At 58.3% G+C, this 26941-nt stretch overlaps 2 protein-coding genes across 2 annotated transcripts; both read left to right on the top strand.

The window, feature by feature from the left end:
* The first annotated feature begins 600 nt into the window (after positions 1 to 600).
* Positions 601 to 5051, top strand: PPP1R1B (protein phosphatase 1 regulatory inhibitor subunit 1B). The gene is made up of 8 exons (XM_079327625.1): positions 601 to 831; positions 1957 to 2017; positions 2375 to 2397; positions 3093 to 3165; positions 3254 to 3361; positions 3883 to 3951; positions 4390 to 4536; positions 4624 to 5051. The coding sequence occupies exons 1-8, from the start codon at positions 751 to 753 to the stop codon at positions 4710 to 4712; spliced, it is 651 nt and encodes a 216-aa protein (XP_079183751.1). The 5' UTR covers positions 601 to 750; the 3' UTR covers positions 4713 to 5051.
* A 588-nt stretch (positions 5052 to 5639) lies between these two features.
* Positions 5640 to 26485, top strand: STARD3 (StAR related lipid transfer domain containing 3). Its single transcript, XM_079327939.1, has 15 exons — positions 5640 to 5768; positions 11825 to 12080; positions 15117 to 15194; positions 15374 to 15451; positions 16442 to 16495; positions 16597 to 16714; positions 17667 to 17762; positions 18921 to 18976; positions 19602 to 19694; positions 20779 to 20841; positions 21750 to 21845; positions 22272 to 22351; positions 22642 to 22746; positions 23853 to 23946; positions 25881 to 26485. Exons 2-15 carry the CDS (start codon positions 11868 to 11870, stop codon positions 25983 to 25985), a joined length of 1329 nt encoding a protein of 442 aa, XP_079184065.1. The 5' UTR covers positions 5640 to 5768; positions 11825 to 11867; the 3' UTR covers positions 25986 to 26485.
* Positions 26486 to 26941: the final 456 nt, after the last annotated feature.

Consider the following 26941-nt stretch of genomic DNA (forward strand, 5'->3'; position numbering starts at 1 on the left):
ATGTGCAGCTCTGATCCCGAGCGTTGCCCTTAGGGATGAGCCTCCGCTTCCCCAGGGGGAAAATTTTGCGTCCCGTGGGATTTTCTATGGGGAAAATCTCCAAAAGCTGGGGAAGAGCCAGGGCAGGTGGGCACAGCCCTGGGTGAAGACACCTCGATACCCCGGGGGCTGCAGCTGGGGGTGGGGGGACCCCCGGCACTCCGGCCATGGGATATTTTGGGATTCCCATGTCCCCACGGATGACCCCTGTACGTATCCCCAGAGTGGTGTCCCCATGAGGCAGAGTAGCCGGGTGGAGGGAATTTTGTCGCTGCCCACACAGGGGTGGGAGCAGCTGTGCCCCTGTCCCCCAACCTCTGGGGAGACTCAGGCGTAAGGGACAGGGACACACATGGAGCCACCTGTCCCTGTCGCATCCCAACCGGCACTGCTGGTGGGGTCCCCCATGGCAGGGAAGGGGTTAAGGACCCCCCACAGGTTGGCTGAACCCCCCGGGGGCTCCCCAAGGGCTCATTACCGCGGTCTCAGCCCCCCTGCCCGGGGAGGGGGGGATGAATAATTCAGCGCCTGGTAGGAAGACGTGTCCTCCCTCCCTCTCCTTCCTCCTCCTCCTCCTCCTCCTCACCGGCTCTGCCTTCCCCACCTCCCGCCACTCTCATTCCTCGCCGTACCGAGCCCCGGGTGCCACCGAACTCCGCTCGGTACCGGTGCCAGAGACCCCCCCGGCTCCGGTGACTCCCGGCCAAGGCCATGGACCCCAAGGAGCGCAAGAAGATCCAGTTCTCCGTGCCGGCCCCCCCCAGCAACCTGGACCCCCGCGCCGTCGAGATGGTGAGGGGGGAGAGGGGAGAGGGAGCGGGGAGCGGGGACACCCCGGGGTCCCTCCTCCCTCCCAGGGCAAAGCGCTGCCGGTGACCTCGGGGCAAGGAGGGACCCCCGGAATGACCGTGTGGGACGGGAGGGGGACACGGGAGAGCCCCGGGGTGCTGGAGGGAGGCGGGGAAGGACGGGGACAGTGGGGACGGGATGGGGACAGAGCGGGGCAGGAGGGACGGGATGGGACAAGGGGGATTGGAGGGACGGGAGGGACGGGTGGGACAGAAGAGCTGGACAAGGGGGATCGGAGGGGACAGGAGACAAGGCAGGGGATGGGACAGGGGGGATCGGAGGGGACAGGAAGATCAGGATGGGACCGGCAGAACAGGACAAGGGCGATCGGAGGGGACAGATGGGACAAGGCAGGGGGTGGAAGGGACGGAGTGGACCGGGGGGATGCGTTGGGACAGATGGGATGGGACAACAGGGATGGGGTGGGAGGGGACAGAAGGAGGGAGGGGATAGGTCCGGGGGGAGATCGGAAGGGACAGAAGGGACAGGAGGGAGAGGATGGGACAGGCAAAGCAGGACAAGGGGGACCGAAGTGGGCAGGGCATGGGACGGGCAGACCGGACGGGACTGCGTGGGGACACAGAAAGGGACAGGATGGGGGAGAGACGGGGACGGGACGAGAGAGCTCCAAGGTCCCCGTGGGAGCTGCGGTCCCGCGCAGGGAGAGTTGTACCAGGGGGACAGGGAAGGGACAGGGACAGGACAGGGATGGCATAGGAGAGCAGGGAAGGGATGAGACAGAGACACAGGATGAGGACAGGGATGGGATGAAGGCGACAGGACACGCTGGGAGTCGGTGCAGCCACCCCCACCGGTTGTCCCTGATCCGAGGGATCGTCCCCAGCGCACACCGGGCCCAGAGCACCCCGGGGGAGCTGGTGTGGGGCTCTCACGGGGCTGGGACACACTGGGGACACCCCGGGGACTCCGTGTCGGGTGGGTCCGTGGCCCTGCTCCCACAGGCGCGCACACACGCTCACATACGTGCAGACACCTGTCCCTGGGGCGCAGGGCAGGGCACAGGGGACCCGGGGCGTCCCCAGCCGGTGACACCCCGCTGTGCCCCAGATCCGCCGGCGGAGGCCCACGCCGGCCATGCTCTTCCAGCTGTCCGAACACTCCTCCCCAGGTGAGCGGGGTGGGACACGGGGCAGGGGACGCCTGGTCCCGGGACGGGAGGCGGTGGCGGGGATGGGACACGGTGTCTGTCATGCACGGTGTGGCATGTTCGGGGGGGGGACATGGTGGCACGGAGGGGACGTGGTGGGGGGTGGGATGTAATGTCACCTGTGGAATGGGATGTCTGGGACGGGAGACAGCGGCAAGGAGGGGACGGGGTGTCACATTCGGAAGGGGGTGGCAGGGAGGGGACGCGGGGGGGCACAGGGTAACCCCTGGAAGGGGTCCGAGGGTGGGCACGGCCCTGCCCGGCTCCACTGAATACCCGTGCCCGCTCACTTTTCTCTCCCTGGCGCCGCTGACACAGAGGACGAGAACCTGCCCTACCAGGTGAGTGGGCACCGGGACCCCCGACACAGCCCCGCTCCCCCACCCCATGTCCCCCGGGGGGCGTTATCGGGGCCCAGCCCCGGCGCCTGGAGCTTATCGGGCACACGGCGCCAGCGGCAGGGACGGGGACGCGGGATGGGGACATGGAGCAGAGCCAGGCTCTGGAGTTCGGCCGCGGTGCAAACCAGCGCGTGACCGCCGCGGGGTCACCCCCACAGTGTCCCCAGTACCGTGTCCCCAGTGCCACATCCCCGTGGTGGGGTCCCTGTCGTGGGGTCCCAAACACAAGGTCTCCATAACAGGGTCACCATCAGGGGCACTCCAAAAACACGTCCCCAAGGCAATGTCCCCATCGTGGGGACTCCAATGACAGGTCCCCATAATGGGGGTCCCCAACACAGGACCCTCATAGCGGGGTCCCCAGGATGGTGTCCCCAGTACCTCACCCCCAATACAAGGTCCCCACCTCAGGGTCCCCAGCGCAGGGTCTCCATGGCAAGGTCCCATCACGGTGTCCCCAGTGCCACTTCCTCTTAGCGGGATCCTCATTGCTGGGGAGGGATGAGTTCCAGCCTTGTGTCCCCATCGCGACACCTCCATCACAGCCCCTCCCCACCTCCCCGGGGGGGTTCCCGGCTCTCCCGGGGCTGTGGCGACCCCCAGGCCCCCCAATCCCGACTCCTCTCTCCCCGCAGCGCTCGGGCGAGGGCTGCCTGCTCAAACCAAAGAGGACCAACCCGTGTGCCTACACCCCGCCCTCGCTCAAAGGTACCGCCCGCGGGGGGAACGGGGGGACACCAGTGCTCCCAGTGCTCCCAGTGCTCCCAGTGCTCCCAGTGACACCGCGTCTCCCCAGCGGTGCAGCGCATCGTGCAGTCCCACCTGGAGAGCGGCATGGGCGGGGGTGACAGCTCCGACGGGGAGCCCGATGACGGCTGCGACCCCGACAGTGCCCTGGAGTCTGGTGAGGGGACGGGGGACGTGGGGATGGGGCTGCCGGAGCCCTGGGGATGCGGGGACATGGATGCCAGAGCCTGGGGGACAGAGGGACATGGGGAGGGGCGTTCTGGAGCACGAGGGGTGTGGGGATGGGGCTGCTGGAATCTGTGATGTGGGGACATGGGCCTGCCAGAGCCCAGGGGACAAGGAGATGTGGGGACACGGGGACCAGAAGCCCAGGGTATATGGGGACAGGATTGCTGGAGCCTGGGGGACACGGGGCGATGGAGACGGGGGCCATCATCCCCTACAGCCGTCGGGGACAGGGTTGGGACACGGACTGGCTGCTGCCTGTCCCTGCTGCCGGTGCTTCTTGTCCCCGCCGGCGAGGCCACCACATTCCCCCGCCGGGCTTTGTCCCCGTCCCCCGCGGGGCCGGGTGACGCCAGCCGGACCCCCGGCCGCTGAGTGACGCGGCACTGCCCGGTGCCCCGGTGCCGCGCGTGCCTCGCGGTGCCCCGGCCTCATCGACCCCCGCCCGGGCAGCCCCGGGGAGCCAGGGCAGAGCCGAGCGCAGCTACTTCCCCGCCGGGCTCAAGGCGCACAAGCGGAAAGGTAACGGGGGTGGCGGAGGGATGGGGATGAAGGGGACAGGGATGGCGGAGGGATGGAGGTGACGAGGGGACAGGGATGGCGGGGGGATGGGGACAGCCGGAATGTGGGGAGGCAGAGGGGTGGCAGGAGGACAGATGTAGTGGAGGTGATGGCGGTGACAGGGGTGACAGGAGGATGGGGACACTGAGGGGACGGGGTGGTGGAGGGATGCGGATGGTGAGGGGTAAGGATAAGGGATGATGGGAGGATTGGGACAGCGGGAGGATGAGGATGATGGGGACACAGGGACAGCGAGGGATGTGGCTGCTCACTCGCCCGCTGCATCTCCTCGCCTGGGGGTGCCGGGCGGGCACCAGGGCTGGGGGCCGCGTCCCCCCGTCCCTCAGCCGTGTCACCTCACGCTGTGGGTCCCTGGGGCCACCGTGCCGGCCCCTACAGGCGGGCAGAAGGTGTCCTTTGCCGGCGGCATCGACGAGCGCGAGGAGGACCTGAAGTCGCTGACGGTGTCAGAGATCCCCGAGGACCCCGAGGGAGCGGAGGGTGACGAGGAGGAGCCGGGGCAGGAGCAGGACGGTGGCACCGGGGGTACGTGGGGTGCCACCCCCGCACCTGCTCTCCCTGCAGTCCCCAGCGCCACCACGCCCGCTGCTGACGCCCCGTTTCTGTCCCCAGAGCGGCGACACGTCGGCTTCGCCGAGGTGCCCTCGCGTCCCATCGGCACCGAGCGCCACTCGCCCACCTTCCCGCTGGGCACCAGTTAGCTGCCACCGGGCACCGGGCACCGGCCCCCCGGCCCCCCCGGCCCCCGCAGCTTCGCCTGTGCCCCCCGGCTGCCCCCCGCCCGCTGCCTGCGCTTCGTCTGCCGTGTGCCATGTGCCGTGCGCCATGTGCCGTGTGCCGCGCCATGCTGGGCCACGCCGGGACACGTCGGGACCCCCGGCCACGGCCGCCCCCTCCCCACGGGCTTCGTGCCCCCCCGGCTGCAGGAGCTGGGGATGGGACCCCCGGGCGCTGGCGGGGTCTGGGCCCCCCCCTGGCTGCTGCCCCCCGGCCCCAAGCGAGCAGAGCCCCCCGCCCGCAATAAACGGCTGTACAGAGGCTGGAGAGTGTTTGGGGGGGCTGATCCCCCTTTTGACCCTTGTTTGGGGGGTGGCAGACTGGGGGTGTGGGGATGGGGATGGGGGGGGGGGTTTGGGACGGGAAATGTGGGACAGAACCACGGGGCGACCCATGGACCCTCCCATAGGGGGACCCACCCCCCTCTCCCATAGGGAATGGTCTGTCCCTCGCCCCACTGCTTCCCCCCATGTGGGGAATGGTGTCTCCCAGCCCCATGGATACTCCCCCACCACGGAATGGTCTCTCCCAACCCCCCACTGGAGAATGGTCTCTCCCAGCCCCACTGGAACACCCCCCAAAGGGGGGAATGGTCTCTCCCTTGCTCACCCCATAGACACCCCCCCACCACACGGGGAATGGTCTTGCCCTCACCCCACTGACTCTCCCCTTTGGAATGGTCTCTCCCAGCCTTACTAATTCCACCTCCCACCAGAAATGGCCCTTCCCAGCTCTATTGACCCCCCGCATGACAAATGGTCCCTGCCAATCATAGCGATTCCCCCTCCCACGGGTAACGATCCTCCCCAGCCCCACTGACCCCCCCTCCCGCTATGAATAGTCTATCCCCCCCCCCCCGCTCCCGGCGATGGTCGCTGCCGGCGCAGCCTCGCTCTGGAGTTTCCCTTCCGGGGTCAGAGGTGGCGGCGGGGCCGGAAGCGGCGCCCGGCGGGACCCGGACCCGGACCCGGCACCGGGAGGTACCGGCGGCACTTTGGGGGGGGTGGGCTCGGCTCCATTCCCGGCCCCGCTGCTGGCACGGGGCTGGGCTGTCACTGCGGCTCCTGCGCCCGCTCCCGGCGGCCTCGGGGCTCCGTTCGGGCCCTGTCCCGGGGGCGGTCCCGTTATTCGGCGGTGAGACCGCGGCGCGGTGAGCACCGAGCGCTGAGGGGCGAGAATCGCTCCGCTCCGGGCTCCTTGCAGCGCTGTCACCGCCGGGAGCCCGCGGGGCTCGGGGCGATCTGGGCTGTTCTTTTCTAACTTTTTCTTTTTCTGAGGTGCTGGAGACCCCCCGGGTTTCATCCCCTGCTCGAGACAGGGCAGCACCGGGGACCCTTTTGGTGGGAGGTTTCCAAATCCCCAAAAATCCAGCCCCAAATCCAGCCCAAATCCCGACCCAAATCTAGCCCAAACCCTGACCCAAATCTATCCCAAATCCAGCCAAAATCCAGCCCAAATCCAGCCCAAACCCTGGCCCAAATCTATCCCAAACCCTGACCCAAATCCAGCCCAAACCCTGACCCAAATCTATCCCAAATCCTGGCCCAAATCTATCCCAAATCCAGCCTAAATCTAGCCCAAATCCTGGCCCAAATCCAGCCCAAATCCAGCCCAAATCCAGCCCAAATCCAGCCCAAATCTAGCCCCAAATCTATCCCAAATCCCGCCCCAAATCTATCCCAAATCCCGCCCCAAATCTATCCCAAATCCTGGCCCAAATCTAGCCCAAATCTTGACCCAAATCCAGCCCCAAATCCAGCCCAAATCCATCCCAAATCCAGCCCCAAATCCAGCCCCAAATCCAGCCCCAAATCTATCCCAAATCCTGGCCCAAATCTATCCCAAATCCAGCCCAAATCCAGCCCAAATCTAGCCCCAAATCTATCCCAAATCCCGCCCCAAATCTATCCCAAATCCCGCCCCAAATCTATCCCAAATCCTGGCCCAAATCTAGCCCCAAATCCTGGCCCAAATCCAGCCCAAATCTTGACCCAAATCCATCCCAAATCCAGCCCCAAATCCAGCCCCAAATCCAGCCCCAAATCCAGCCCAAATCCAGCACAAATCCAGCCCAAATCCAGCCCCAAGTCTAGCCCCAAATCCAGCCCAAATCAAGCCCTAATCTTGACTCAAATCCCGACCCAAATCCAGCCCAATTTCAGCCCAAATCTTGACCCAAATCCAGTTCCAAATCCAGCCCCAAATTCAGCCCTAATCTAGCCCCAAATCCAGCCCAAATCAAGCCCTAATCTTGACTCAAATCCAGCCCCGATTCTAGCCCAATTCCAGCCCAAATATTGACCCAAATCCAGCCCCAATCTAGCCCCAAATCCTGACCCAAATCCAGCCCAAATCTAGCCCCAAATCCAGCCCCAAATCCAGCCCAAATCCTGTCCAAAATCCAGCCCAAATCCAACCAAAATCCAGCCCAAATCTTGACCCAAATCCAGCCCCAATCTAGCCCCAAATCCTGACCGAAATCCAGCCCAAATCCAGCCCCAAATCCAGCCCAAATCTTGACCCAATTCCAGCCCAAATCCCACTGGGAATGGTCTCTCCCAACCCCCAGGAGCAGCCCCGGGGGGTCACAGCACTGAAACCCCCAAATGTTGGGCTGGGCTGTGCATGGAGAGCTCTAAGTTTCACCCCAGATCTTCTGGAATTGAGGGGAAATTCGGGATGCTGCAGGATCAGGGACAAATCTGTTTTTCCTGAGGTGTCCCCATCTCTCCCTGCAGTGCCAGCTGCTCCTGGGGGGTCTCAGTGTCCCCCCAATGCTTTGCCAAAACTGTTCCCTGATTTTTTTTTTTATTTTTTTTTTTCTGGAGGTTCGGTGTCTGGTTTAATATTAACCTTTTTTTTTGTTGTTTTAAAGAAAAGCTCAGACACCCCTCAGTGCCCAGTGGAAGCAGGGTCTCCATCCCTCTGGTTCTCCAGGTGTTCTCTCACCTGGCACATCCCCTTCTGCAACATCCCACAGTCATCCCCTGTCCTTTGCCCCTGGGATGGCTCAGGGGGCTGCAAGGATTTTTAATTTTTTGTTTTTTTGGGGGTGTTCTCTGCGTGTCCTGGGACAGGAGGAATTGTCACATGAGCTCAGGGGAAGTGTGGGAGGAAGGAGAAGTGGTGTCACGGGGTGGGAGCTGGGTCATCAATGAGCAAACGGGGCTAATGAGGGGCTGGGACAGGAAAGCAGCTCAGGGAGGGGGTGACACGAGGTTTTGGGGGGCTGGGGCAGGGTTGGGACGTGCCTTGGCACAGCCCCTGGGGGTGTTTTGGGTGGCCAGTGTGCTGCTGGAACTGGGCTGGGGGGGTTTTGGGGTGGTGGCAGTGTTTTGGGGTGGTGGCACTGGGATGATGATGGCTCTGGGCTTGGCAGGGTTTTGCTGGGTGTTGCTGTTGAATATTGATCAGGATTTCACCACCTGCCCCTCCTCTGTGTTTGCTTCCCTCTGGGATCCACAGGATGTGGTGTCACCCTTGTCCCTGCAGCCCCTGTCACCTCCTAATCCCCAAACTGGGAGGTTTCCCAGCAAAAATCCTTCCTCAGAGTCTCAAAATCCCCTTTTTTTCAATTCAGATATGCCCAGAAATGTCCCTGGAGTGTCCCTTGGGCTGTGATCTGTCACCCAGAATGTCCCCTGGGCTGGGATTTGTCACCCAGGCTGTCTCCCCTGGGATGTCATTTATCTTTTGGGATGTCCCCCAGGCTATGATTTGTCACTTGAGGTGTCTCCCAGGCTGTGAGCTGTCCCCTGGGCTGTGATCTGTCACTTGGGGTGTCCCCTGGGCTGTGATCTGTCACTCAGGGTGTCCCCCAGGCTGTGATTTGTCACTTGGGCTGTCCCCCTGGGGCATGATTTGTTTTTTTGGGGTGTCCCCAGGCTGTGATCTGTCACCCAGGGACCCCCCCAGCAGTGTTTACCCCTTGCTGCAATGAAATCCTGGAATCATTTAGGCTAAAACCCCCCCCAAGATCATCAAACCCAGCACAGCCGTGTCACCCCAACCCACATCCCCAAGTGCCACATCCACACGTGTTTTTTAAACATTCCAAGGATGCCAATTCCACCTGGGCAGCCTCTCCCAGTGCCTGATTGTCCTTTCAGTGAATAAATCCCCCCTGATGTCCATCCTGGCACAGCTTGGGGCTGTTCCCCCCCCCATCCCACCAGTTCCCTGGGAGCTGCAGGAGTGGAGGATGCTGGAATGCATAATGGTGCTCAATAATTCATCTGTCACCCAGGAACAGCCACGTTTTCCACATCCAGCCCCTGCTCCCAGCTCTCTCAGCTGCTGGAGGGGGGCAGGGGGGGCTTGTCTGGGATTCAAACATTCCACAGGGTGGGTTCTCCCTTGGGAATTGGATGGTTTGGGAGGAGTGTGTGTCCAAAACAGCTTGGGAAAAATGGGATTCATGATGGATGAGCTGCACCAGGGTGCTCTGGTGCTTGTCCCTGTGTCCTGCCATGTCCCAACACCCCATTGTGACCCCACCCAGCATCCAGGATCAGATCCCTGGGGCCTCTCTGGGTGATTTTAAAGCGCTGTGAAAGTTGGGGAGGAGCTGCCTAAGTGCAAAGTGCTGTTGGAGGGGAGGAGGAGGCGGCAGCAGCCCCGGCAGGGGGGGATTTATTATTTATCCCTCACAGATGTCCTTAACTTTTGTCACTTCAAGCCGGGCCAGCACGGGGAGCAGCTGATACAAAGTGACAAGGATTCCAGCTCCTTCCCTCTGAGAGGAACTAACTGGGATTTGACAGGAGTCCAGCTTTGTTCCCTTCCCAGCCACGGCACTTCCCGGGGGTGGGATGTAAAATCTGCTGGCTCAGGGAATCCAGGCTGGCCCAAACTGCCCCAAATGGGGCTGTGCTCCTTCAGGTGCTCCTGGAACACTCCTGGCTTCACATTCCGTGGGGTTTCCACTTCCCACAGGTCTGGACACAACCTTGTGACTTTTTTCCTGCAGTTTTCTGGGTGTCAGGAGTGGGATCTGTGGTGGGCAAACCTCCCTGGGATCCCAGCAGGCACAGGGAGCTCACACCACAATCTGGGGTGGTTGTTTATTTTTTGGAGGCAAACTTCCTGAGCAGGAGGATGTAGCAGGGAAGGAGATTGTGGCTGTGACTAGGAGGTGGCAGATCCCTGGCCTGACCAGTTTTGGGATCCTCTTTGTGTGTTTGTCCCCTGCCTGTCACCCTCCCTTCCCACAGGGGCCTCCTTGTGCTGTGCTGACGGAGAGGAAAAAATTTCAATACAATGGTTGGCACAGCTGCAGGAAAACAGCCCCAACAGCTTCCAACACCTCACTCGTGCAGGGATCGTGTGCCTGGCACTGCCAGGCAGGGCTGATGACAGGGAGCAGCCCCTTTCCTGACACTGGGACATGGGAGCAGCTCCTTCTGTGACACTGGGACGGGATCAGCCCCTTTCCTGACACTGGGACAGGGATCAGCCCCCTTTCCTGTCACTGGGACATGGAAACAGTCCCTTTCCTGTCACTGGACATGGAACAGTCACTTTCCTGACACTGGGACAGGGAGCAGCCCCTTTCCTGACACTGGGACATGGAGCAGCCCCTTTCCTGTCACTGGGACATGGAACAGTCCCTTTCCTGACACTGGGACAGGGAGCAGCCCCTTTCCTGTCACTGGGACAGGGATCAGCCCCTTTCCTGACACTGGGACAGGGAGCAGCCCCTTTCCTGACACTGGGACAGGGAATCAGCCCCCTTCTTCCTGACACTGGGACAGGGATCAGCCCCTTTCCTGACACTGGGACAGGGAGCAGCTCCTTTCCTGACACTGGCACATGGAGGAGCTCCTTTCCTGACACTGGGACAGGGAGCAGCTCCTGTCTGACACTGGGACAGGGATCAGCCCCTTTCCTGACACTGGGACAGGGAACAGCCCCTTTCCTGACACTGGGACAGGGAACAGCTCCTTCCCTTCACTGGGACAGGGATCAGCCCCTTTCCTGACACTGGGACAGGGATCAGCCCCTTTCCTGTCACTGGGACAGGGATCAGCCCCTTTCCTGACACTGGGACATGGAGCAGCTCCTTTCTGTCACTGGGACATGGAGCAGCTCCTTTCCTGACACTGGGACAGGGATCAGCCCTTTCCTGTCACTGGGACATGGAGCAGCTCCTTTCCTGACACTGGGACATGGAGCAGCTCCTTCCTGACACTGGGACATGGAACAGTCCCTTTCCTGACACTGGGACATGGAGCAGCTCCTTTCCTGACACTGGGACATGGAGCAGCCCCTTTCCTGTACACTGGGACATGGAGTCGAGCTCCTTTTCCTGACCATGGGACATGGGAGCAGCTCCTTTGACACTGGACATGGCAGCGTCCTTTCCTGACACGGGACCATGGAGGCAGGCTCCTTCCCTTCACTGGACAGGGATCAGCCCCTTTCCTGGCACACTTCGGGAATGGAGCAGCTCCTTTCCTGACAATGGACAGGGAGCAGCTCCTGTCTGACACTGGGACATGGAGCAGCCCCTTTCCTGTCACTGGGACAGGGAGCAGCTCCTTTCTGTCACTGGGACATGGAGCAGCTCCTTCCCTGCTGTTCTGCCTGGTCCAATTGGGCATCAGGGCCCGGGTTCTCTCCTCGGCAGAGCAGGGTGGGATCTGTTCCAATGGGATGCCCATCTCCTAAAGCTTTGCCTTCCCTGCAGAGGGAATAGTTGCTCCATGATTTCAGGAGAAATCCCAAAACATCCTCAGACCCCTTTTCCAGTATCCACAGTGTCTCCATGGGATTTGTGACTCCTTTTTCTTCTTCCACAACATTTCCATGGGGTTTGCAGCTCCTTTCCCTGCTGCCATTGCATTGAAGCCCATCCAGTCCCATTATCCATCCCACCTTCCTCTATCCCAGGCTGCTCCATCCTTGTGCCACGGACACTTCCATGGATCCAGGGGCTTCTCTGTGCAGGAATTTCCCCCTGGGATCAGCTTTGCCATGCGAGGGGGACAGGAGCAGGGGTGTGGCCAGCCCTGAGGGTGCCGGGTGTGTCCCGTAGGTGACGCTGCCGTGGCCGATGTCCCCGGAGCCGAGCCCGGAGGATGAGCAAGCCCACGGACCTGCAGCACGACCTGGAACGAAGCCTGCCGGCCATTGCCTCCATCAGCTCCTCCTTCTCCCAGAGCCAGGGCTTCTCCCCCTATTTCTTCTCCCCCGAGAAGAGAAAAGCCATCTCGGATGTGAGGAGGACATTCTGCCTCTTTGTCACCTTCGACCTGCTCTTCATCTCCCTGCTGTGGATCATCGAGCTGAATGTGAGTTGGAGGAAGCAAACCCGGGGAATCTTTGCCCTTTTTAAGCTCAGTTCCCTCCGTTAATTGCTCTGTTCCAGCCCTCCTGGGACAGATCTTTGTTTGCTGTTCCCAGTGCTGGCCAAGGAGTTGCTGTTCTTTAGTGTAAACTAAAGTCCAGCTCGTTTCCTGCCCCAGGGTTTTCTCAGGGCTGTCCAGGGTTGTTAACACCGTCCCTTTGTTGTGTTGTAACAAGATCCAAGGCTTCTGGAATCACCAAGTTGAGCCAAATTCCCCTCCTGCTCCCTGGGTTTGCTGCTGCTGTGTTCTCTGAGCTTCAGATGAGCAGGGGAGGATCCTCCAGGGGCTTTGATCCCGAAATTCTGCTGCTAATCTCAGCTTTGGGAAGCTGGAGGTGCTGCTCTACCTCCCAAGGGATTGTTGAGGGGGATGTGAGTGGTTTGATTCCCTCCAAAGCGACTCACAAGCTGCTGTGTTTGCTCTGTGTTGCAATAACAGAGAAAATCCAGTTTATTTACCTCAGTCCCACCAAGTCCAAATCCCTCCCTGGGCTATATTTTGTTTTTATTTTCCCTGAACCGGCCCTGGCTGGTTTCAGGTACTCCATGTCCTCCCCTGGAGCTCCCAGAGCAGAGATGAACAGATAGACCCTGGGCTCTGGCCTGCATTTATCAGCACTGGATCCTGCTGCTCCCTCAGCAGCTCTTATCTCTGCCCTCTTTATCTCTGGGTGTCTGCACTTAACAGACTGTCCAGTCCAGCAGCTCCTCACCCTGCCCAGAGCCCCCTGCTCCCCACCCCACTTAGGAAAAACCATCTCCCAGCCAGCATTCCAGCCATGCCAACGGTGTCCTGGCCAAGCCCAGCTTGGACCCCAGCCCCCTGCCCTTGTCCCAGTGCTCTCAGGGAGAGCTGCTGGAATTCCAGCCCCCAGGAGATAATCCTGGCTCGGTCACCAGGGTGATGCTGAGCGTGGGTCGTGCAGGTAGCCATTAATGAGTGACTAAGTGCTGATATTTGGGCCCCCGAGCTGAGATGCTGCATATTTAAAGCCATTAGAGCAGCTTATTTGCCTGGTTATGAAGAGCAACAGTTTGATTTCATGACTAATGCCTTTTTTCTTTTTTCTTTTTTTTTTTTTCCTTTTTTTTTTTTTTTTTTTTTTTTCAACCGTTTCCTTGGCTGTGAGATAAGCTGAGCAAATTGCCCCTCGTTAAAAGCAAATCATAATTGTGCAGGCTGGGTGCTCTCAGAGATGCCTCAGGTGCTTCATCTGCCTGGTGCACAGCCTGTGTTTAAGCTGAAAACATCCCCCAAACCATGACCCAAAGCTTTCCCTGTGTCTCATCCTTCCTGCAGCATCCCATGGAGTTGAGCTGTGGGGATGAGGCTCTCAGTGGCCACTGGGCAAAAAAAAAAAAAAAATCCCATGGCCACAGGTCAGCTGGAGGCACAGCCCAGCTCTGCCCCCCTCTTTTTGCCCTTTTGTTATATATTAACCCCATCCCAAACTGGGAGAAATCCCTTCCCAATCCCAGTGATTGCTGTGCTTCTCTTGGAGTGCCAGGACACCCCTCTGGCACCCCCCCAACTCATTCCTCTCAGCCCATCCACCAGAAACAACCCCCAAAAAACCCAAAACAGAAACACCCCAAAACCCCAAAGCTTTCCCTGTGTCTCCTCCTTCCTCCTGGAGGGGGGAAAGTCTCTTGGTGGCCACTCAGCAGAGCTGGCTGAGTCCTGTGGCCACAGGTCAGCTGGAGGCACAACCCAGTTTCTTTTTGCTTCCCTCTCCCTGGATTTGAAGCCAGAGCCTTGACCCAGAGGGATCCTTTCCCTTGGAGTGCCAGGACACCCCTCTGGCACCCCCCCCAACTCATTCCCCACAGCCCATCCAGCAGAAACAACCCCCAAAAATCATCCCCCAAAGCTTTCCCTGTGCCTCCTCCTCCCTGCAGCATCCCATGGAACCAGGGAGGGGGGAAGAATCTCTTGGTGGCCACTCAGCAAAGCTGGCCTGGTCATCTGGAGGCACAGCCCTGCTTCTTTTTGCCTCCCTGTCCCTGGATTTTAACCCAGGGGGATCCTTTCCCAGTGGCTGCCCTTGCAGTGCCAGGACACCCTGGCTGCCAAGGTCTGGCCTGAGATCCACCAGCCTGTTCCTCACAGCCCATCCAACAGCTGCTGACTCCACCAGCTCCCAGCCAGCTGGGCCCTGTCCAAAGCTATAGCCTAAAGGTGAAACATTTGTTCCAGTTACCTGAGCCCTCCACTTCCTCCCAGACAGCCATTCCAGGCTCCCAGGATTTATGGTGGCCAAAGGACTGGGGCTGTCAGACCCTGGATTATTTCAGGATGAGTTTTTTCCACTCTCCTGTCAATCCCAGAGTGGTTTTGCCTCTCTGAGATTCCCTTGCAGCCTGTGGCTGTGCATCCCCCTCTCCTCCCTCTTTCCCTTTGCCAGCATGTTTGATGCTTCCCTTCTTCCACCAGATTTCCTGGAGCACTGTTGAGAGCTGTGGGAAGCTGGATGGAGGGAGAAGAGACCCCTCAGTGCTTTGCATGAGGAGGATCCTTAAATCCCCCCAGGTCCTCAGTGATGCTGAGAGCCCCCCACAGGAATGTTCAGTGCATAAGTGAAGGTTCCTGAGGAACATTTTTCTTGTGGTTTTCCATTTTTTTCCCATTCCTCTGGAATCTGCCAGCAGTGGTGTCCATCCTGGGGCTCCAGGCTGTGAGGAGCCAAGGATTTGGGTGCTGGAAATCACCACTTAAAGGTGTTTAATGTCCCTCCTGCCCCACCCACGCTCCTGGGTGTGAATCCCAGGGGGAAATGTGATGTGAATCCAGGTAGGAGATGTGCCATGGGATCCTCCCAGGTGCTGTGCTGGCAGAGGAGCCCACACTGAACCTGTGGGATCTTTTGTACTCCAGGTGCATTCCCTGACCTGACCATAACCCCAGGCACTGCTTTGCTCCTTCTCCCACAAATTTCTTATCACTGCACTCAACAACTTCCTGCTTCCATGTCTCCCTCAGACCAAGGTGGGCATCAAGGAGAACCTGAAGGATGAAATCATCAACTACAGATTCAAGACCTCCTTCTTTGATATCTTTGTGAGTATCTCAACCTCCTGCAGGGCTCGGTGGGGCCGGGAGGGTCTGGAATCTCCCCTTGCCCACCTCAGTGAATCCCTGCTGGTGCTGGTGAGGAGCTGGTGCCTGTCCCTGCTTTCCCAGCAGCTGGCAGAGGCACCAGGGCAGTGACTGGTGTCTGTGGCTGTTTTTTGTTGCAGCTCCTGGCTCTGTTTCGTTTCCTTGTGCTGCTCTTGGGCTACGCCGTCGTCCGCCTGCGCCACTGGTGGGTCATCGCGGTAAGGAGCTGTCCTGGCTGCCAGGACAGGTGTCTGCCCAAAGAGCAGCTTCTCTTTGGAATGCAGAATGTAAAACCCCCTCCAAATTATTATCATTTTGAAATTAAGGGGCTCTCAGGCAAAGGTATAGGAATTGGGAATAACAGTTAAAATTAAAATAGAAATGCAGTATTGCAAAGAACAGTCCCAAACCCTGCCAGAGTCAGAATCCAAGCTGGCACAGTCAGTCAGTCAGGGTGGTGGCACAGTCCCATTCCATGGTGCTGCATCCTCCTGCAGGGGCAGATGTGGCTCAGCTGGAGCAGTGCTCCTGGAGAAGGTGCAGTTTCCTCTGAAGCTCCAGGGATGATGTGGAAGGGTCTGGCTTTCCTCTGGAATCCAGTGGGAAAGGTGCTCTGCTGTTCCAAATCTCAGTTTTTATCTGGGTAGGAAATGTTTGGCTCTTCCCCCTGGCTGGAGCATCTCCCAGTGGGATGATGGAATTTTATCAGCCATGCACTGGGACTCACTGGCCATGAACAGGAGATATCTCCTGGAGGGAGGATGGGCTGTGGGAAGATAAAGATGATTGCCCAGCTGGTTTAAAGCTGGCCCATTAGCAGATAATGTGTGCCAGGAGATAAAGATCACTGCCACACCCAGTTTTAAACAATGGCACATTAACAGGAGATATCCCCACAGAGATCAGAATCACTGCCACACCCAGTTTTAAACAATGGCCCATTAACAGGAGATATCTCCTGGAGGGAGGATGGGTTGTGGAAAGATAAAGATGATTGCCTAGCTGGTTTAAAAGTGACCCATTAGCAAAGAATATGTGCCAGGAGATAAGGAATCACTATCCCACCTGGCTTCAACAGATGCTGGTAGAATTCACATTTCTGGCCACATCAACCCAACACAGGAGGCACTCCAGCCTTTCCTGTGGGGCTTTTCCTTCTCCTCCTGGGCTTCTCAGGGATCTCTGAGCTCTGTCCACTTATTTTTCAGGTCACTACACTGGTATCCAGTGCCTTCCTGATTGTGAAGGTCATCCTCTCTGAGGTTGGTTTCCTTAGGCTGCAGGAAGTTGCTTTGTGATTTCTCAGTGCTGTTTTATTCCCTGTTTGGGTCATTCCCTGTGGTTTCTGCTTCTTTCCACACAGCTTCTGACCAAAGGGGCTTTTGGGTATTTGCTTCCCATTGTCTCATTTGTCATTGCTTGGCTGGAGACCTGGTTCCTGGATTTTAAAGTCCTAACTCAGGAAGCAGAAGAGGAACGATGTGAGTATTTTTTGCTCTTCTCTGGTAGGAATTGGACAAATCCAACCGTGCCTGGGTTTGCTGCTGCTTGATCTGGCATTTCTGGAAAAGGGATCTCCAGGTTGGCTGGGATGGGAAGTGCCTGACTCAGTTCTGTTATGGTCAACAAGTCCCTTCAGGGGAAGAAAATACCAGATTATAAAAAGCATCTTTTAATTGAGGGGAGAAAAATGTGCCAGATTTCCCAATGGCTGGATCCTGCAGCCAGACGTGCTGGAGACAGAGCTCAGCTCTGCATGGGAGAAAGTGTTTGGAAACAGGGAGGCAAATGCCAGGCAGAGTGTTGGACTCCCTGTCCCTGATATCTGTGTTTGGATCTGGCTGGAGCCCTTTTCCCAGGAGGGCTGCAGGAGTCACAGACACATTCTGTGGCACGGGGTGAGTTATGGGGTGTGAAATTCTGTGGTCTCTGAGGTCACTCTGAGCAGGGATTGGGGCTGACCTAATGCTTCACACATCACCTCCAGGGTCCTTCTAGGGAGCTGATCTGGTTTGTATCTCTCCCAGGAGTTCACTGGCTGGGAAGTGACACCAAACTAAAAAGGGGCATTTGTCAGGCGGGGCTCAGTCAGAAATGCTCTGAGTGGAAAGCACCAGAGGATGTTTGGGTCTTGCAAGGAGGCTTTAAGTTGAAAAATGATCAAGTGTTTAATGCCTCTATTGGATTAGGCTCAGCTTCCAAATTGCTTCCAGGGGAAGCTCTTATTTAATTAGATGCTTAATCGCCTTTGGATTATTTGACAGGCAGAAGAGCCCATTGATCTCCGGGGCAGATAAAACATCTCAGACAAAAGATGAGGCACCAGGAGCTGAGGCTGGCTGGTGTCAGTGGGAAAAAACATGGGAAAAACAAGAGGCAGGGCTGGGGTCCCAGAACCTGCCAGGTGTTCAATCCTCCTGCTCCCATTCCCAGGGTTCCTGGCAGCCCAGGCTGCAGCCTCAAGGCCACTGCTGTACCCCCGAGCCCTCTCCGAGGGACAGTTCTACTCCCCACCTGAATCCTTTGCAGGTAAGGTCACCTGTGCCATCACCTGTGCTCATCCCACCATGGAATTCATAAGCATCATCCCTGAGCTCTGCTTTGTTATCCCAACCCTTGGCAGAGCCTCCAAGAGCTGACACAAAGCAGGGTCCCCTCTCTGTGCCTGCACCTGGGCAGGGGTGGCACTGCCACTCTCTCCACATGACACATTTTTATCAGAGCCACCCTCATCCCTGGGAGCCTGGCTGCAGCTCTGCAGGGAGCTGGAGCCTTGTGTGGGCTTGGGATTAAATTCCAAGCTGTGTGCTTGGAAAATGCTGCCCTGGGGTGAGAGCAGGGGGGTGGGTGGTCACAGGCTGAGGATAAGAGCTGGTGACATGTCAGTGCCCTGTGCCAGCTCTGGAGAGCTCCTGGCATGGGATGGGGACATCTCAGCTGGATTGTCCTGGTGTAGCTGAAACCTGGGATGACTCAACCCCCTGGAGTATTTGTCCTGGTGTAGCTGAAACCTGGGATGAGCTCAGCCCTCTGAAACACTTTTCCTGGTGTAGCTGAAACGCTGGGATGAGCTCAGCTCTGCAGAGCAGTTGTCCCAGTGTAGCTGACACCCAGGACAATCTCAGCCCCCTGGAACACTTTTTCCAGTGTAGCTGACACCCAGGACAATCTCAGCCCCCTGGAACACTTTTTCCAGTGTAGCTGACACCCAGGACAATCTCAGCCCCCTGGAACACTTTTTCCAGTGTAGCTGACACCCAGGACAATCTCAGCCCACTGGAACACTTTTTCCAGTGTAGCTGACACCCACACTGTTCCCAGCTCTCTGGAGCAGTTGTCCCAGTGTAGCTGACACAGGGATGAGCTCAGCCCTCTGGAATAGTTGTCCCAGTGTAGCTGACACCCACGATGAGCCCAGTTCTCCAGAGCAGTTTTTCCAGTGTAGCTGACCCTGGGATGAGCTCAGCCCTCTGGAACACTGTTCCTGGTACAGCTGACACCCAGGATGAGCTCAGCCCTCTGGAGAGCCAAGCAGGTGTTCAGGGAGACAGGGCCAGAGTCATCCTCAGTGACAACCCTTCCTGTTGGATAGGGGACAGGGATCAGCCACTGTCCCCCTGGAGAAGGGAGGGAGGTGGTACCAGTGGGGTGTTCATTAACTGTGAGTTAATTGGTGCTTCCCTGTAGGCTCAGACAACGAGTCTGATGAGGAAGGTGTGGGGAGGAAGGCCTTGACAACTCAGGTAAACAGCTCCAGGCTGATGTGGGGCTGTGGGGTCCCATCAGATTCATCCACCCCTCAGTTCTGGTGTCACGGGGCCAGTGGCAGTGTAGCCACTGCAGGAGGATTGATCTGAGCCCCCCAACTTTATCCCACTCCCCCAGAGCTGTGTGCTCTTCCCTGCAGCATCCCACAGGGGTGTGTTCTGGCTCTGCTCCTGCCTGTCCTTGTCCCTTCCCCCTTCCATCCCTGGTCACATTCTTGGGCATCACCTCACCTGTCCCTGTGGCTTGAAGGCTTGACCTCTCCAAAACTTAGCTGGGCACAGGTTTTGTACCATTATCCAAGAGATCCTGCTCCTGTTCAGCCCCAATTCTGGCTCCTCCAGGAAGGAAGCTGCACATCCCAAAGCCCTTGGCCTGCTGGAAACCCTCCTGCTAAGGCAGGAGCAGCTGGTGTGTGGCTCCATGCCAGGGCGGGGAGCGTGACTTGGAGCTCCAAAATGAGGCCTCTGTGACCCAAATTAAGAGATTTCTGATCCCCTTTCCCTCTGCCAGCCTGGGGAGGGGGGGAGCAGCCTCACACACACACACACACACAGACACTCCTGGAGCTTCCTGCTGATGAAATCCTCCCTTCTTTCCCAGGAAAAGGAGTATATCCGACAAGGCAAAGAGGCCATGGAGGTTGTGGACCAAATCCTCGCCCAAGAGGAGAACTGGAAGTTTGAGAAAAACAATGCAAGTGTGGTTTTTCCTCCCCAGCTGGCAGAGGGCATGGATGGCTTAGCAAAAACCGGGACAAACGAGGCTTTGGAAACCTCCTTGCACCATGAAAAATTAACAAGCGTTACAATTACCTGATTGAATTAGGAATCCATTCCAGTTCAGCTCAATGTAAAATCCCCTCTTATTTAATTAGACGTTTAATTGCCTTGCAGTTTGACAGGAGAGGGCCCTTCCCTCCTCCCTCTGTCCAGAGGGTGGGCAGGGGCAGCTGGTTCACCTTTGGGATGCAGAGCCATGGGAATGCTGATCCTACTGCTCCAGCCCTGCCCTTTCTCCATGCCCAGGTGCCTTTGAACCTGCTGGGAGCCCAAACTGGAGTCTTGGCCCATGTGGGGCACTAACTGCTCTTCCCACTGCTGTCCCCCTTCCCCAGCACCTGCAACCTGGGTGTAAATTTGGGATGTGGCTCTGCCTACTCCAGACTTTTCTGAGGTGCACAGAGCTCTTTTCTCTCTCAGAAGAGTGGAGGGGTTTTCCCCCCAAACCCAACCTTGTTTCACAAGGTTGAAACACGACTGGGGGATGTGAATCCTGCAAACTGCTGTCTCATCTGGTGTTTCAAATTCCCTTGTCAAGTGATCCTTTGTCTGATGCCAAACTAGCTGGGCAGATTGTTTTCTTTTTCCAAAGGGGGATGGATTTAAATAGACTAATCAGAGTTTAACACAGGGCTAATGATGAAAGGTTTTCATCTGCCCATCCCTGGCCCCTCCAGGGAGGTTTCTCTCAGCCCTAGGTAATGCTGGCAGCGAACCCCCTTCGCACCCCAGTGCTGCTACAAAGAGAATGTGACCTTGAGTGGGGTTTGCAGCCTGGCACAGGGTGGATTCTTTTTCTGTCTCATCCCTGCTGCCTCTCTGGATATTGTTTTGTTGATGGAAATTTGGGCATGGCCAAGTGAAATGTGCTCGGGGTGGTTTCTGTGCTTGGGGGCTGCAGGGGGTGACAGGAGCCTCAGAGTTTTAGCAAACTTCACCCTGAATAGAAACAATCCCTTTTTGCTGATAAAAATACATCTTTCTCATCTCTTGCTCAGGACTTTGGTGATGTTGTTTACACTTTTGAAATCCCCTTCCACGGCAAGACCTTTATTTTAAAGGTAAGAACATCCTTGGACCGATGCCTTGATCTCTTTGGCACGGGGAAAGAACCACAGCTCAGCTTTCAGGACAGGTCAGGCTGCACAACACAGCTTGAGACAGATGAACAACACTAGGGAATCTCTCCAGGAAAACCCCTTGGCCAGCAGACAAACTCCCCAGTAAAAATCCAAGGCTCCAGACTCCGCTGATAGAGTCGGGAGCAGGTGACTGCAAGACTCGCTTCCAACCCCAGCATCTCGGACTAATCTGACCAAGGAGGCTAATTGGAACTAATTGCCAGCAAGGCCAGGGCTGAGTGTGTGTCTGCTGCTGCCTGGCACGGGGCAGAGCTGCTCAGGAGAGCCTTGCTCTGTGCCCTCTCCCAAGCTGGAGTGGCTTGGCTGGGAACCACGCTTTAATGAAGCGTCGGTGCTGCCGTGGCTTTTCTTTGTTCCAGTGCATATGTTGCCTGGTTGGCAGGAGCTGCCAGTGGAGCAGCTCAGTGTTCACCAGCAAAAGCTGGATGGTCCCACTTTGCTGCATTAAGTGTTTGCCACTGAAGATCCTCGGTCCCTTGGGGATTGGGGGGGAGTGGGATGGATGCTGTGTGTGCTGGAGCTTGGAATGGCTTGAGGGAAAAAAAAATAGACAGTAAAAAATGCAACTTTCCCAAGCAATGGGGAAATGCTGAGGGGCAGACAGGCAGAGCTCAGTGACTCCCAAATCCTGAGGTCTGTGTGTCCTCCCTGACCCCTGGGAGCACTGGGACAGAGGGGTGACAGCCATGCAGGGGAGCCAGGCCAGCCTCACCCCTTCCCTCCCCCGTGATCCCACTTGTCCTTTGTGTTTTACCCTGTTTTCCCTAAAAATAATCTCCCCCAAGGGTAGCAGAGGGGCTGGCTGACAGCTCTGGCTCTGTCCTCAGGCTTTCCTGCAGTGCTCTCCTGAAATGGTTTACCAGGAGGTGATTCTGCAGCCCGAGAAGATGATCCTGTGGAACAGAACAGTGGCAGCTTGCCAGGTGAGCGTGCTGGACAAAGATGGCTTAATCACAGGAGCTCCTTGGAGCAGAAAGCTGCAGCTTCCCTGTCCAACTCAGGCTGCAGGAGCCGAGCTGGATCCCAGTCACCCGGGCGTTAAATCTGCGCCGCTCATCCGTGCGCTCCGGCTGCACGCCTGTGCCCGGCCAAGAGCCCCAGAGCTGGGCAGGGACAGGGGCCAGGCCTCAGCCAAACCTGCCTCTGCCTGCTGGGAGGGTCTGCACCTCATGGAGGGGAGCTGGAGGTGACACCTGTGCCCCCCAAAAACTCGGGAGAGGCGCCGCCCCAAAGGACCCCCCTGCTCTGATCCCAGTGCTGGTTTGGGCTGAATCCTCTTGGCACGTGCAGGCTTGGGAGGCACAATCTGAGCAAACCTCCTTTATTTTTTATTGATTCTCCTTCCCCAGATCTTGCAGCGGGTGGAGGACAACACGATCGTCTCGTACGACGTGGCGGCCGGAGCTGCCGGCGGGGTGGTGTCCCCAAGGTCAGTTCATGCCACCCTAAACACCCCCCAAACCACAGGGAATCACCTCTGGGGCACTGGAAGGGCTGGAAGGGCTGATTGACTCTGCAGTAACACTCCCAAGGATGAGCAGCCCCTAAAATTTCCTCCAGGCACTCCTGGCAGGATTCTCAGAGCTCCAAACCTCCCAGATATCGCTGCACTGTCCCCGTGTTGCCACATCCCTGCCACAGCCTCTCCCAGCAGCCCAGAGAGCAGGATCTGCCCCCTCCAAACCCCAGGTGTGTTTTTAAGCCCTTTTCTTTGCACAGGGATTTTGTGAACGTGCGTCGGATCGAGAGGAGGAGAGACAGGTACATTTCCTCAGGGATGTCGACCACGCACAGCCTGAAGCCTCCGCTCTCCAAATACGTCAGGTGAGAGGCAGGTGCTGCTTTTTCAGCTGGGATCACACACTTCTCCAGAGCTTCAAGGCAAGGAGCCACTTAACTGCAAGCCCTGCTGCCTTCCTGGCAGGATTTGCAGGAAGCTGAGCTATTTGTGGAGCTGAATTTCGCTTCCCTTGTTCATCTCCCTTTGTTCAAGAAACTCTGTGAGCTGTCAGCGGTGCTGGGGCGTCTCCCAGCTCGGGGGAGTGGAGGTGCTGACCAGTAACAGCACGAGCCCCATCCCAGTCCCACATCCTGTTTGTGTAACAGTTAATTCCCAGAGAGGAATTTCTGAGGGGCAGTAAACAGCTGGCTGTGGCTCACATGCCTTTGTGCTCCTCGTGAAACGCTCACTCACCGAATTTGAGGCATTGAGGGGTGAAACGAGGATGGATCAGCTCCCAAAATCTCAGCAGGGCTTTGGCCTCTCCCCTCCTGAAGGGACAGGCTGGTGATGGATCTGTTTGGGGTCGGGCTCATCAGACAAGGACTCCTTGTTCCTGCCGGGGCCCAGCTGTGCACTCCCACTTTGGTTTTCTCAATAATCTGGTTAAAGTAATTGACATTTTATCTCAGAGCTGTTGGAGCTGCCTCAGTCTATTTGGGAACTGGGGACTTCAGGGCCTGGAAAAAATCCTGTAACGAAGGCACACAGCAAAAATAGAGTGTTCTGAAGAGGGAAGGGAAATCTGTATTTGGGCTGTGTGTGTGCACAGCTCCTGTCTCAGAGACAGATCAGATGGTGCTGGGAAGGATCTGGGGGCTGGAATGACAAGTGCTGAGCCTGTCCTGAGCTTCCTGGGACCTCTTGTTTGCACCCAGGGTTGTGCCTGGGAAAGCTTCCCATGGGGAGCAGCTGGCACAATGCAGAGGCAGAGCTGCTGCTCCCTGGCACTGCCAAGGCACCTGTGGGAAACCTGCCCTGCCATGCTGGCTCCTGTACCTGGAGCCAAGGCACACACCTTCCCAGGCTCCCAACATCTGCTGCTGCCCCACTGGGCCCTGCCCTTCACTGCCAGCCTCAGCTCTGTGCAGTGCATCACTGAGAATCCCAGCCAGAACTGCAGCCTGACTCTCTTGGCTTCCCTCCACAGGGGTGAGAATGGACCTGGAGGATTCGTCGTCCTGAAATGTCCCAGCAATGCCAAGGTCTGCACCTTCATCTGGATTCTCAACACAGATCTGAAGGTAAAGGCAGCTCCTGGGTGAGGTGGCTGTGTCCCATCCCCAGCTCAGCTCTCCCCTGGCATCCAGCAGCCCAAGGATCCCAGCAGCCACAGAAGTGTCCCCTTAGCAAGGGACTCAGGTTGGGCAAATAGGGGTTAAACTACTCCAAAATCCCTCTCCTTTCCCAAAAAGTGGGAGTTTGGGAAGCTCTTCCTTATTTCTCACTTCGAGGTTTCACCTCTGAGTTTAAGGGAGGAGATTTTTATCCTCTTTGCTGACCAAAACCACTTGGAGGCACGGCAAGTTTTATAAACACTCCAGAGCCGCAATTCCCCTTCTCCCAAACCCCTCGGCACCACCACAACCACCCCAAATCCACCCCGGGGGAGATCAAGCTGCCCTGGATCCAGAGTTATTTGTGGAGCTGCGTGTCCTTGCCGCTGTCCCGGCCCCAAGGAGGGGCGGGATGGGGCGGGATGGGGCGGGATGGGGCGCTGGCCCCGTTCCTTCCTCCGCGGAAGGTTGACGTGGTAACGGCGCTGCCGCAGCAGCACAAAGGCTCCATTCATCCCTCGGCTGTGCTGCAGCGCTGCTGCGGCCCCCTCCTCTCTCCTGTCCCCTCCCACGGCCCCCTCCCCTCCCCCAGAGCCCAGCATGTTTTGCCAAAAGCTTTGGGAAAGCACCGGGAGCAGAGCGTGCCCTTCCCTCCTCCTGGCACCCATCACGGGCAGGTTTTGGGGCAAACCCCCCCTAAACGTGGTGGGGCAACAAACCCCCCCAAATATCATGGAGCTCAGAAAGAAAAGAGATTGCTTGTGCTTCCCAGGCCGAGCAATCCCAGCATGGAAGGAATGCCGAGCTGTTAATGAGCTATTAATAACCCCCAGGGGCTCTGCCAGCACCCAGACCCCTGCACAGCTCCTGGCTCTTCCCTTGGGCCCTGCACGAGTATTTATAGCCCGTGGCTCATCCCTTCCTGCTCCTTGGGGGAGGGAGGATTCCTCACGTGTGTGTGTTTGGGTCCAGAGCTGTGGCCTCGAACTTTTCCTGCCCCCTGTGTCCGAGGGAAAAGCTGCTCCAGGAAAAGATCTGTGCTGCACCACCCCAATCCCAGGGGAGGGGAGTGTCCTGTGCCCCTCAGGGTATTTGTCCACTGCCCCTGGAGCTGTTCCCAGCCCTGCCTCAGCTCCCTCCTCCTCAGAGATGAGGATTTTTATTATTTTTTCATGGAGCCGAGGCCGAGGCGGTGGGGGGTGAGTCGTGCAGGGCTTTTTTAGAGGAATCCAACCACGTTGCAGTTCCTCCCCCGGAGATCAGAGATCCCTGGGAGCTGCAGCTCCGCACAGCGGTGCTGCTGCATCCCTGGATCCCTCTGGGGTGGGGTGGGGTGGGATGGGATGGGGTGGGATGGGATGGGAGACAGCCCCCAGCCCAGCCCTCACTTCTGTCCCTGGAGCCCTCCAGGGCAGGTGGGTGCAGCTCCCCATCCCCAAATCCTCACATCCCCTGGAACATCCTGAAGTGGCATAGGACCAACCCCAGCCCTTGTTCATGGCTCTGTGTCCTTGGAACCCTCCAGAATGGGATTGGAGCAGCCCCCACCCCCAAAACTTCACTGATATCCCTGGAACCCTCTAGAATGGGATGGGGCAGCCCCCAGCCCCAAAACTTCACTGATATCCCTGGAACCCTCTAGAATGGGATGGGGCAGCCCCCAGCCCTGGTTCATGGCCCTGTCCCCCTGTCCCTGGGGTGTCCCAGGATGGGATGGGGGCAGCCCCCAGCCCCAAACCCTCACTCATATCCCTGGAACCCTCTGGAGTGGGATTGGGACAGCCCCAGCCCTGGTTCCTGGCCCTGTATCCCTGTCCCTGGGGTGTCCCAGGGCAGGTTGGGTGCAGCCCCCAGCCCCATATTGTCCCTCCCAGCCCCGTGTCCCTGTGCTGTGTCCCCAGGGCCGCCTGCCCCGGTACCTGATCCACCAGAGCCTGGCTGCCACCATGTTCGAGTTCGCCTTCCACCTGCGCCAGCGCGTGGCCGAGCTCTGCTCCAAGCCCTGAGGACATTCCAGAGCCCCCTCTGCTCTCTGGGGACACCCCAGGGAGGGGTCCCCCCCATTACCAGGGGGCTCAGCCCTCCCTCCCACCACGGCTGCCCCCGATCAGGGCCCTGGACCCGACTGTTCCGTGCCAAATCCCTGCCCTGGTCCCTCCCTGGGGGCTGGGCTGGCTCCCCCTCCCCATAGGCAGGTTGGGGCTCAGCTGGCACCCCCAGGTTCCTTTCACTGCTCCCCAGTTCTGTGAGGAGGAGGGGACAGAGGTGGTGGCTGTGTCAGTGAGGACTCAGCTGAGCAGATGAAGGCACAGTTTGTGACCCCCCCCCCCACCCACCGTGACCCTGGGGATGTGTCCCCCAACCTCGGGGACCCCCCAAACCCCCCCCCTTGGCACTGGCCAAGCCCCTTCCTTCCCAAACCTGCAGCTCCTGGTGGAGCCAGTGCAGGATTTGCCTTAAGCAGAGACTTTGATCCTTTTTGGGGGTGCAGGGGGGGGTGTTGGGGGTGGGGGTGCGGGGGCGACTGCGTTTCTCTACCTGTGAGCGCCGTGTGCTGCTCTAAAAACAGCAGCACAGCGGGGGCTGCACTGCAGGAGGGGGGCACCCACAGCCCCCTCTGGGCTCTCTGCACCCCCTGGGGGCCTGGGGGGTCCGTGGGGATCCGGGGGGGGGGTCTGATCCCCCCCAATCTGTGGGGACTGAATTAAAGCCTTGCACTGTTTGCAGCTCTGTGTCACCTGTGTGCCCTTTGTCTCAGGGGTGGGGGTAGATGTGGGGCTGGGGTCACCTTGGAGACCCCCCCCAGCACTAAGGGGTGGGGTCTGCAGGCTCCTTGGGCCACTGGCTGTGGGTGGCACTGGCCATGGGTGGCACTGGCTCTGGGTGCCACTGCCCCCCACCCCCGTGGTGGCCCTGGCAGCTCCATCAACCTGGAGCATTCTGAGCTGTCTCCAGTGCCCCT

The sequence above is a fragment of the Erithacus rubecula genome (assembly GCF_903797595.1).
Source record: "Erithacus rubecula genome assembly, chromosome: 27".
NCBI classification, from domain to species: Eukaryota; Metazoa; Chordata; class Aves; order Passeriformes; family Muscicapidae; genus Erithacus; species Erithacus rubecula.

Bases quoted from the DNA above. Each gene is read 5' to 3' on its own strand.
- STARD3 (XM_079327939.1), top strand. From the start codon at position 11,868: ATGAGCAAGCCCACGGACCTGCAGCACGACCTGGAACGAAGCCTGCCG. The intron at 17,763-18,920 runs GTAAGGTCACCT...GCTTCCCTGTAG, and splicing joins CCCACCTGAATCCTTTGCAG to GCTCAGACAACGAGTCTGAT. The intron at 19,695-20,778 runs GCAAGTGTGGTT...TCTCTTGCTCAG, and splicing joins GGAAGTTTGAGAAAAACAAT to GACTTTGGTGATGTTGTTTA.
- PPP1R1B (XM_079327625.1), top strand. From the start codon at position 751: ATGGACCCCAAGGAGCGCAAGAAGATCCAGTTCTCCGTGCCGGCCCCC. The intron at 3,166-3,253 runs GTACCGCCCGCG...GCGTCTCCCCAG, and splicing joins CACCCCGCCCTCGCTCAAAG to CGGTGCAGCGCATCGTGCAG. The intron at 4,537-4,623 runs GTACGTGGGGTG...TTCTGTCCCCAG, and splicing joins GCAGGACGGTGGCACCGGGG to AGCGGCGACACGTCGGCTTC.